The sequence below is a fragment of the Podarcis vaucheri genome (genome assembly GCF_965113315.1).
Source record: "Podarcis vaucheri genome assembly, chromosome: 2".
Lineage (NCBI taxonomy): Eukaryota > Metazoa > Chordata > Lepidosauria > Squamata > Lacertidae > Podarcis > Podarcis vaucheri.
Window position 1 is genome coordinate 67,287,292 of NC_138760.1, and position 11,815 is coordinate 67,299,106.

Genomic DNA, 11,815 nt, shown 5'->3' on the forward strand with positions numbered 1-11,815 from the left:
TTTTTGCACAATGCCAAGCAGCAAACTTGCTGCTAGTTTTTGCAGGACGCTTCAGTCAGACAGATGGGATATAGTTACTGGATGTTAGCTGTGCCTCCCCACCCACCCCAGTTCAGATATAAAAGCTGTTTTCAGGGTCAGCCCAATATACTTTGCTGCCTGAGGAAATGGACAAGATGGGGAAGGGCTCAGACCACATAAGCACACATGGCTCCGACCTTCAACAGTCAGTGGGTTCAGGTGGATGGCTGAAGGGGCTTGACCACTGCCTCCCCCCACCACCCAGCATCTAACACCTGAGGTAGCTACTTCACTCTACCTAACAGGGATTGGCCCTGGAAGTTTGGGTAGTGGTTTTGAGTGGAAAACTAGCCGTCCAAGGAAGGGTTAATCAGCCCCACCACCTTCTATTTTTCCATTTAAACTCAGTCTTTTAAGGTTTTGTTGGTTGGTTGTTTTAGAGCCAGGGGAAAGATTCCCATGCCTTCATGTCGCATCTAGTTTGGACCTGAGCCATGTGTTGTGTGTGTGAGAGGGGGGGGGAAGGGGGAGAGAGGAAGAGTGTGCATTTCACACATACTCACAATTCCCTTATAGTAATGATGCCATTGTGAAGGCAGCTTGGGATTTACTAAAATGCACCCAAACATTGTTAAAATCAATGCAAACGAAAGAAAGAGAGGGGATCGTTCAAACTGATACAGAAAGGAAATCCCAGGTGTGAATGCTTGGATGCTAATTCAAACAGGGCTGCCACTGTTTCATGGCGTGCTCTGCATTGATATGAATACCTATTCTTCCAGGGAGAAAATGCACCAGGGGTGTCATGGGAAAAACCTACAGTGAAACAGCAGAAGGCAACATGACACCAACTTCCAGCAGATTCTAGCCAAAAAGGAATGAAAACAGACAGAAATAGAAAATGGTGTGAAACATGAAGTTAGCAAAATAATTAGCAAATGGTACAACAGACAGTACGTCCTTTAAACTGGGGAAATACTCTTTTTTCTGTGCTAATAGGCATAGTTACTGAATCAGGTCACAGTCATTCTGTCATCTAGCATGGAACTAGAAGCTTGGTGTGTTGTGCTTTAGTGTCTTATAGTCTTTTTCTTAACTGTCTCAGTATGGAAATAATAATAAGGAAAAAAGCTAGACCACTGTGATTTGCATCCTTCTTCAGCTGGTAGCACAGACACCATAGCTCTGCAATATATCTTATTTTTGACCTCCTAATCTGACATCCTTGGAGTAAACAAGCAAGCAAGCAAACAAACAAATCTAACTCTCAGTGCTTACCAAGAACATAACTACAGCCAATCAAATCTCAAGTCTCCTTTTCTTTCTCAACACTAAAAAAGTGCATCTTTACCAACTACCTCTAGTATATACTTACAGTCAGAGAGCAGTATGTCTCTGAATACCAGCTACAGGGGAGTGCAAGTGGAGCGAGTGCTCTTGTACTCAAGTTGCACTCATAAATTGTGGTCTTGTTTGTTTATTAGGTATAATTATAAGCCCACTTAGCATCATCATCATAGTACATCAGCATACAACAATAAGAACAACTAGAAACAGGTGAAACTGTTCTTAAAAAGCATCCAGCTACTTCATGCGAATAAACATCCTTGTGGGGAAGCCTGTAAAAATAATGCACTTTTTAGCACCTGACAAAATGTTATCAATATTACTGGAGTTGCAGTGAGCTGTGTGTTGCACAGGGCAGGTACTGCTGTGTTGAAGGCACTAGTCTGAACTGCCATGGAATGTACCTCTGGCCTCATGCAGCACTTCAAGAAAGACCTGCACATGTAACTGCATTGAACAGGCAGGTATATCATGGTACCTCAGCTATCTTGGCCCAAAGTTCTTTAGGGCTTTATGTACACGAACAATAAAATCTTAAGCTCAGACCAATCTTAGGCTTGGACCAATAGCATTTTAGCAGTTCCCTCAGCAATGATGTTATGTGCTGATACATAACAAGGCAATCCTGGCCACAAGCCATGTTGCTGCATTTTGCACTAGCTACTGCTTCTGGACCAAGCAGAAGGGCAGCCCAACATAGTGCTTCCAGAATACATACCTATTCCTTCAGAGGGAATGCAACCCCATCCAGAACAGGTAACTGACCTTTGCCCTGGAAAGTAGAACCACTGGTTGCAGGACCTCTGTCATATCAGATTTCAGTTTCAGTTTCAGCCCTCACCCAGGCCTGCACTGCATGCAGACACTGGCCCAGTCCTGATTCAGATATCACAGTGAAACAGAACTGGGTCTCATAATGATGACACAAATCTCCTAGTACACAATCCCAACTATTAATCAGCATGGGAGTTTCCCATAGGCATTTGGTGTGCTATTGTGGGGACAGAATACTGGGCTAGATTGGGCTTTGGTCTGATCTGGCAGGGCTCTTCTCATGTACTTTGAGCATTTGAATCAAGATCTGATTTTTGGATCTATGAGTACTGAAGAGTTAATGCCCTGATTTCCCCATCTTGAAAGAATTCTTCTCTTAGCTGCAACTATGTATTGGAAAATTCCCAAGTTTGGAAGGGGGAAATCTGCAGTACTTTAAGAAAGAGGGACAGCACACACACACACAGAGAGAGAGAGAGAGAGAGAGAGAGAAAATGCACAAGCCTCAGACAAGCAGGTATTCTATTTTACAGCTTCTTGGAGGCAAAAATAAATGAATAAATCAGTACTCTGGAACTGAGGTGGCATCCAGCTTGCAATGGGAGAATATGCCTTCAGAGAAAGAGGCTCAAGATGGTTTAGTTTCTCCTGGCCCTGATTCAGAGCAAACCACAAAGCAAACATACTTTCGGTATAAATAAGACAGTGTGTCTCGCCAGTTAAAGCAATTCAAACATGAATGTAGCAATTTAATTGGTGCCAATTACTGTTTCTCGGTAGCATTAAGAATTTAGTCACAGCTCCTTAAAATACTGCAAACACCAAGAAAAAGAAGGTAGTGCTCAGAAAAGTGGCCCTGTACCAATGACTAGCCCTGTTGAGCTTGTAGTCTATCTGCTGGCCATAGTTTTCTGCTAAACAAGCAGATGCAAGAAAGGCTTATCCAAGCATGGAAGCCAGGTTATGGCGAGGGTTGAAAAAATCAGTAATTAGTACCCATTCCATCCCACTGGAAACTTCTAGGATTATCTTCCAGAATTATTTTTCTCATAGGAACAGAAATGTTCTGGTTTCCCCTGGGTGATAGCCTCAAACTCAGGTCTTCTCTTTTGCAGCAGGTGCCATACATGGTAGGTAAAGCAAGCTAAGACATTGATCCAAGAAGGGAGGTGGCACCAGGATGGAAGGTGAAGCTGGCACTGATGCCGGGGGCAAAGTATGCAGCATACATGTGGATGGAGTGGAGTGCAGGAGGGAAGCTATACTGCTCAGAGAAGATTTGTGTTGTGTGGGGGGCACACAAAGGGAAGGGTTTCTTTGCACAAGGAGAAATCCTTGCATTGATGAGACAAATTACTTGGATGCTGCCCTATGAAATCTTGTGATCTTATTGTCCCATTACTTGCAAGATCACCCTCCATACATGTTCCTCAAGTATAATAATATTCAAATATGGGAAAATAGCACATATTCCTTCATTCATTGCTCCTTTGTCACTACTGTTTCCCAGTCCAATGGATGTTTCAGTTTGGTTTTCTCCTTTACCATCTCAGACCTTGCAAAAATATTATGCGTTCTTGGAAAGAATAAAAAAGGCCGTCCATAAAAATCTGTATTTGGCCAAATTGTGCAAACTAAACATGTTTTGTGAAATGCACAACTTTTACTTTAGCTTTCAAGTGCAAATAAATATAACTTTAAAACAATATTATAAATAAGTGTGTGTGTGTGTGTGTGTGGCTCTTGAGGATGAATTAGAACAGTGGGGCAACCCACTGTTCTGTTGTTGTTGTTGTTGTTGTTGTTGTTATTATTATTATTATTATTATTATTATTATTATTATTATTATTATTAAATTGAAAACCTGCTTGTTAACATCACAGTGTGAGATACAGATAATAAAATGTATTTTAGAATTATGGCCCTGTGCTATTTTGAAATGTATTATGAATTTGCCATTTTTCTTTGGATGGTTTGCTAGAGCACTGATCCTATGACTAGGCAGCTTCTGTGGCATTTTATTATTAGATTTTTATGAATGCAAACTTTCACTACAAACACTGAGCAAGTAGGACAGTTCTTTATTGGAGCAAATGATGTAAACAATGCTGACAGAAAACTTTTTTGAGTCATCCTGATCTCTTATCCTAGTCCAGGAAATTTGAGGAGAGTAGAAGATAACTGCATTGTTAGGATGATGTTTGCTATCTATTCTGCTTTTTTTCCCCCTCTAATGAAAAGATCAGTTCTTGAAAAGGTTCTTCCTTTGTTTGTAATGAAACTATTGTTTCCCTTGCTCTACTCCCCCCCCCAAACATGTCATGGGGCCACAGTGAGAGCAATCTATCTATATAGCTAGTTGTTTCATGTTCATTTCATTTCACAAAATTGAAACACTGCTTGATTGTAATTAAAAAAAACCTCTAAGCAGTTTACAACAAATAAAAATAAAACATATTTGAAAGAAAGATGGTTGTTTATTCATTCCAACCTAGCAGTTCGAAAGCACGTCAAAGTGCAAGTAGATAAATAGGTACCGCTCCGGCGGGAAGGTAAACGGTGTTTCCGTGCGCTGCTCTGGTTTGCCAGAAGCGGCTTAGTCATGCTGGCCACATGACCTGGAAGCTGTACCCTGGCTCCCTTGGCCAATAAAGCAAGATGAGCGCCGCAACCCCAGCGTCGGTCACAACTGGACCAAATGGTCAGGGGTCCCTTTACCTTTACCTATTCATTCCAAACATTTGAATGCTGTGTTTCCAAAGTGGCTTCCACCCTCCCCCCAAAAAACAAGCATAAAATAGTGCCCAATTAAAAAAATGAACAAACAACAAGAATATATGTCCATGAAAATGATATGTATTGCAAACCCCCCCTCCACCCCAAAAAGCCCGTGAGAAGGGACTACACACTTCTGGACAGAGTTTTTCCCCATTACCTTCAAGCAACTGATACAGAGGCTTTACTTCTAGTTGTGACAGGAGTTCACATGGAGTAGGGACACAAATCAAGGCCTGATTAGAAGATTGACGTTGAAATGGAGCTTTATATCCCAGGAGCATTACTACCAGAGACCCCTGAACACCTTTCAGCACTATTGCATCTTGAACAGACATGTGTAAACAATGGATGGGATTCAAGTCCCCATGCCCACCCATAAGCATTTCAAATTATGCAGAAGAGCTTTTGCAATGTTCTCTCCTAGCTACCAGCTGCTTGCACTATACCAGATGTCTGGGTGGTGGTAGACTTTTAGAAATGGCTCTTTGGATTGCTTAGTGTCAGCAGAGAGGTTAGCAATGTGAGGAAGAGGAGAATAAGAGAACAGGCCTATGATTTATGAGTTCTACTAAGATAAGTCTATCAATTGCAACAATTGCTACACTGATATATATATTTGGAGACTATATAAGCTATGTACTTAATTATGCCCTGTTTATCCATCAGTTCAAAAAGGTTCTCTAGAGCTGTTTCAGCATCTCAGGAAACAATGCACAGCTCATGATGTTCCCATCAAAAATATTCTGTTTGGGATTTCTCTTTCTTTAAATGGAATTAAACTCCCAGCAGCATTTTAACTCCAACCTCTGCCTCACTTTTTTGAGTTGGAATAAGTTAACCCAAAATAATTCCAAAGTTTTAACAAAGCCTTCTTCCATTAAAATCAATGAGAACATTCTGAGAAACTGTAACAGGACTAAAGGACACAAACCGCAATTTCCAGGTCACAGAGTCACAGCTCGCCCTGGATGTTTTGTGAAGGGGGGGGGGTTTAGTGGGAACCACATGTCCTTTTACACCAGAGTCAAAGGAAATGGAAGAAGTCAATGGGACTACAGTGTACAATCTATTCATTTGGGAAACAACTCTTGGAAAGAAATAATTTTCTTCTTGTTGTGAAGAAAACATATTTGCATGGAGAAAAGTAATATGTAAACTGTCCTATCACTCAGCAACTGTGGCACATCCTGCAGTCAGCATGGCAGAAAACTGTATTGCCACAGGTAATGTTTCTGGCCATATCTATTATCATGAGTTTTCCTATTACAGCTTGGGCGTTTGGGTCAAGATGGTTCCCATATAGAAGAAAAGCATTGTGTGAATACTAATAAACAGCCCGACACCACACACAAATCCACATCCTAAAATTTTGCACTAATTAATCTGGAATAACTCATGTGCTGGAAGAGTAGGGTGAAACACCCTTTTATTTTTTTAAAAAACCATTAAGTGTGAATATCTATTCCAATTTTCACTGCATTGTGCTGTCATTGCTGGTATTATTATTGTGATTGACAGCCATTGTCACAGATGGCACTATTATTTCTTGGTTGTGATATAGTCAGAAAAAAGTAGGATACACGTTTTACGAACTAATGAATTAATGATGCAAGAGCAAAATGGTACTGAATGTGCTGATACTATCATACAACAGCATATAGTGGTGGGCAGTTTTTCATTTGAAATGTGGCAAGCAGTTTTGAAGTATTATTTTTAAAAGAAACCTTTTTTAAAAAAGAAAGAAAGATGCCATTTCTGAAGAGAGTGATAAACATGCTGAAACATTAATACTAGAGGCTGTTTCAGTACTTTGATCACTCAGGTCATCATCCAGAGATGTTGCTATGCATGAAGATCTGCCCTTTGAACAGATGTATAGCACTGTCTGTGATGGTTGTCCTTAAGTGTAAAATGGGAAACAGATGCTACAATCAGTTTTTCTCTCCATCCTCAAAACTTGTGATAATCACTGTCAGTTGATAGTGCTGATCATCTGTATATAGATTGATTGGGTTCTGATACAGCAAAGGTTTTGTGTATGCAAATATGTGTTAGTTGTGCATTTTTTGTCCATGCTACATACCTTTCACAGAAGAAGTCCAATTTAAAATGCATCCACATACATACCATTCATGGGCATACACATGAATTTTTCCAGGAGGGACAAATTAAATACTCCAAATGAATAAATAAATGTATACAAGTCGTATCAGAGAATGGGTTAACCATTTCTCGTAGCTCAGTCGACTGAGCAGCAATGAGCCCTGGGTAACCTTGGCCTCTGAGAAACTAATATTCCAGGTCTGCTTCTCTGTTGTTTCTCAATAGATAGACGAGAGGTTCATCAATTAATAGATCTGGCGCTCTTCATCTCCTCCAGCACTCTCCATTTAGGATCCCAGGAGCTAGTATTCAGAGACGTGACTCTCTATGCATGTAAATATATAATATGGGTAGTTGGCAAAACATATGCTGGGTCCTTAGCATGATGAGTAGTATTAGCATACTTGCATGATATTTTGTCAAGGGCACAGCACTGCTGGATGGGAATAGCCCAATCCAAGTGGATAGCTCAGTTGGTTAGAGTGTGGTGCTGATAACAGCAAGGTTGTAGGTTTGATCCCCACATGAGACAGCTGCATATCTTTACATCACAGGGAGTTGGACTAGATGGTCCTTATTGTCCCTTCCAAAATTATTTTTTAAGTAGAGAACCTCACCATATTGTTATGATTGTAACATTATAATGAAATGACAGTGTAGGCACTCAAGAAAGTCACAACAGAAACTCTGCTTCCAGTAAGGATCACAATGAACGCGCTTATCAAACAGTGATAAGCATATGTGGTAACAATAGTTGCAAATCGTCGGTCAATTTACCGGTGCTCAGTAAAAACATAGCTTTTGCATTGTTGACTGTGAAAACAGTAAAAATGATCATGCTAAGCAGAAGCAAGTTGTCTACAGTATCTACATCAGTGTTGGGTTGTAGAGATGCGCAATTGTCCAAACCTTCTTTTGAGTAACAATAATATAAGAAGTATATGGCATTTTTCTAGTGGCTGCAGCAGAAATAAATAAGAAGGGGGACTCGCAAAAGGGCATAGGAAGCTGCCTTATACAGCAAGTCAGGCTATTGGTCCATCTAGCTCAGTTTCGACAACGCTCACTGGCCCTTTGGAAAGCAGGGTTTGGGGTCAGGAGTCCAGCACTATCTAAAGATATCAGGAACTGATCCTGACGCCTTTCGCATTTAAAACGTGTGCTGTACCACCGAGCTACAGCCTCTTCCCGTAAAACTTAAAGTAGTTTAGTTCCTGGCACAGAGATGCAAGGTATGACAGCAACAGGTGATGTCTCTTACTGCACAGTATATCTGTTTTACACCTTGAGAAGCACCAGTGTGTGAGTTCAGGAACCATAGATAGAGTCATGGTTCCTCTGAAAATAGAGAAGGAAGGAAGGAAAGCTTAAGAAGCAAGTAACATGGAATACTTTTCTGCCTAGAGACCATGGCGAGATACTTCCAGAGTGCACAAGAATGGGCTTTATTCATTTTGCACCAACATATATGCCTATATATAAGCTTATTAGATTTTGTAGGCATAGAAAATCATATTGGCATAAGTGAGAGGCTTTTAGAAGTATTTTAGCTGTTGCTGGAACAGAAAACAAGACAGACACAAAGTGTGATAGAACATTTTGTGGTTACGAAGGAGGTGCCAATCAGTTTCAGGTAGACTTGTGGTTATGAAAAGTCACCAAAATCAGGATATAGTGAAGGAAACCTATCCATTTATTTATTAAATTTGTTTCCCACCCTTCCTCCCAAAGGAGCTCTTCTACTGATTGAAACAACCTATTGTTATTTGGGGAGGGGAATGTTATTGACCAATGGCTTTGCCAGCTTTTAGCATAAAGGTAATAGTAACATTTGGTGCAGCATTGGAAGCACATATAACATCCAGGCAAACTCTCTGCCAATGCAGGTAACATCAAGCGCAGGAGAGTCCCTCCTTTCTACTTTGCTTAAGATCTTTTAAGGTGCTTGGTGCTTTTGCTCTTGTGTGAAAGGGTGTGTAAGAAATTTGTTTGTTATCTTTCCAGCTAGTAAACAAAGTGTCCAAATCAGCACTTAACCACATTTTGATTGTGCACTACTAGTCCAACTGACATCTGCTGACCCTCCCACCTACAGGTTTGGGGAGTTCCTGCCAATGGTGAGCTGCGGCCCCTCTGCAACTCTTCAATGATAAACAGTTCTAACCCCAGACATGGGTTAGAATCTAATCTTTCAACAGACAAACAGCCTGTTCTGATGCAAGACAGATGTTCCTTGTGGATGTTAGAGTGGCAGTCATGGGGAAAGATTCTCCTTCTCTGTCCAATCAATCCCCAGGAATCTAAGTTCCAAGAAGTTTTGAGCATCAGAAAGTTATTTTCAGGCATCAGGATCACAGGCATTCTCTTTCTGCTGATTAAAGAAAAAAGAAAAAAAGACAGACCCAATAATAGCACTTTGTGCATCCCATAACTTAGAACTAACTTAGATCCTTTGCACAGATAGATAGATGGGCAACACACAGCACAGCGAGGGAGATGCCGGAGCACTGCTGCCTCTCCTTACCAGACCTTGCAAGAAGCAACAGGCTTCCTCCTCCCCACCCGGCTCTACTCTGGAGCCTGCAGGATGCTGAGAACAGTTCGTCCATAGAGGGGCATCCCAGGAGTTTGGGGTGGGGAGGAGGAGGCTAGGCAAGGAGACAGCCCCATTTCAATCCCCGGAACCGTCTTCCTTGTGACGGCTGGGCTGAGGGGTTCAGCTCCTTTCCGGCCCTCTTGCAAGAGGCAGCCCCCCTGAAGCAGCAAAGGGGGCGGGTGGGGAGGTCCTGCACCGCATCCCCTCTGCCCGGCGCCTTGGGAAAGCAGCGGAGAAAGAAAGCGAGAGATGCAGGCGAAGGATCCAGGCGTCTGCAAAGGAAACTGGCTGGGTTTGGCCTTTTGGAAACTTGTCATGGGGAAAAGGAACAAGGCTGCGGGCTCTCCACATCTGGATTTGTTAAAGGAGAGTTTCCATTCGCAGACTGGAAAAGCGAAAAGGAGGCGAGCTGCTGGGAGCGAAGGAGAGAGGCCGCTTAGCGCTTACCTTACTTCGCAGAGGGGGCAGGACGCCTTTCGCCAGATCGCGCCCGGAACTTGCGGGGACTTTCACTTCTCTCTTTTATCCTTCTCCTGAAGTTCCCCCCGTTGCTTTGAGTACGCGACCCCAGCTTCCTTCGGCTGAGCTGCGCAGCCCTTTGCCGAGCCCGAGGGGAGGGAGAGTCGTCTGCAGCCCGGAGAGGCGGGACTGGGCGATGGTGGGGGTGGGGTGTCCCCGCTGTCCAGCGCGCCGGCTGCCTTGCTGGTGCCTCTAGCGCATTTTATTAGCCCCCAGAGCATTCGCCAGCATCCAAGGCTCCGCGGCTTTCTCGCAGCTCCGGAGCCTTTTTTCTCTTTTCCTTCAGAAAAAGATGCCACGAATGGTGTGCGCGCGTGTTTGAACTTCTACTTGGCTCAAACTTTTTGGTCCACTCTCGCAAAGAAAGATGTAGGGCAGGGGAATAAGGCTGAATCTTCTTTCTTGTTGGGAAAGACAGAGGGAAGACGCAAAGAAGCTTCAGTGGGGTAGACACAACAAACACCTCCGTCGGGCCCCAAGGTGGGGTACGAGGAGACACACACCAGCAGAACTTCAGTCGCCGAATTTGGGCGGGAGAGGGCGAGGGGAGCCTCTGGGAAAGCTCCAGGCGCCAAACAAAATAAAAACAAGAGGAACCAAAAGCGTGCGCGTTTTAATTCATGACTGGACTTTTTACGAATTAAACCGTGAAGCTTCCCTCACACGCTGCTGTTTGTGTGTGCGTGTGAACGCGCCTCCTTTCGATTCTGGCCTCTCTGTCCCCTCTCCGCCCCTCCCGTCTTTTCCCTCCTCTCTCTGCTCTCCCCTTTCTCAGGATATGAGGGGATGTTTAGAAAATCCGCTGCCCACGCCAGCCGCTGACTCATGTTTTTATTAAAGAAGAGAGAGGCCTGTGCCTTAAAATTGCCTCCGCGTCTTAAAATCCCTGCGCGCGCCAGTCCTCCCTTGGCCCCCCCCTACCCCGCGCTCGCTGGCACCTAGCCTTCCCGTGCGGGGTGGGGGTTTCTGACGGGGGCGACCACGGTGGGCTTTGCCCAGCTCCTTATCGCCGAGATAACGTTTTGCTACAGGGCGGCTTTGTTTGCTGGGCGGAGCCGCTGTTTACAAGCTCCTTTGAAAGGCTTTTCTTTTTTCTTTTTTTCTGCCGAACAATAGAGTTTGTGGAATGGTTCACAGGCCCGAGTGGGACTCATGTGCCTCAGCATCGTCTGCTTCCGATTGATAGCCGGCCAAGAGGAGGCCGCTTAGCCATCCATCTTCAGGCCCCTCCGCAAATTAGCACACTGTGCGGTTCTCTTTTCTGATGGAGGCCTGGAAGCAAGACAATTCGGCATCTGAGGTGAACCAAACCATGGGAAGAAGGGGTGGCTGAAGAGCTACACCAGGAACAAGGGAGGGGAATAAAGATCTACAATATCATTGCTTTGACACGGGTGATCTTTGCTTCTTCCAATACACTGGCATTAGTATCTACCTAGGGTTCTGTGAATGCAACAAACAAACACACACATATCATACAAGTACATTCTTTACCGGTACAGCCCAGGTTTGGCTGGCTCAATGGCTGACTCAGATATGTATAATGTATGAAATAATCCTGCGAAATTCCAAAACTCATAGTCAGCCAATACTTGGGAATTAAGACCAAAATGTCACAATATAGCGAGCAAGCTTTTCTGAAGACTCTTTATATGGTGATGGATGACGGAAAGCAT

At 43.4% G+C, this 11,815-nt stretch overlaps 1 protein-coding gene across 2 annotated transcripts in view; it reads right to left on the reverse strand.

Annotated features, from left to right (window-relative positions):
- Positions 1-10,811, reverse strand: part of PDGFRB (platelet derived growth factor receptor beta) — a 72,118-nt gene extending 61,307 nt beyond the window's left edge. Inside the window, exon 1 of one of the 2 annotated variants that reach the window (XM_082211748.1) lies at positions 10,068-10,811. Coding sequence is in view for 1 of the 2 variants with exons in the window: in XM_082211746.1 (XP_082067872.1) it covers positions 9,554-9,633 (80 nt within the window). In the remaining variant the exon portion in view is untranslated. Of the gene's footprint in view, positions 1-9,553; positions 9,986-10,067 lie in introns of those variants that run through there. The other variant, XM_082211746.1, reaches the window with a different exon arrangement.
- Positions 10,812-11,815: the final 1,004 nt, after the last annotated feature.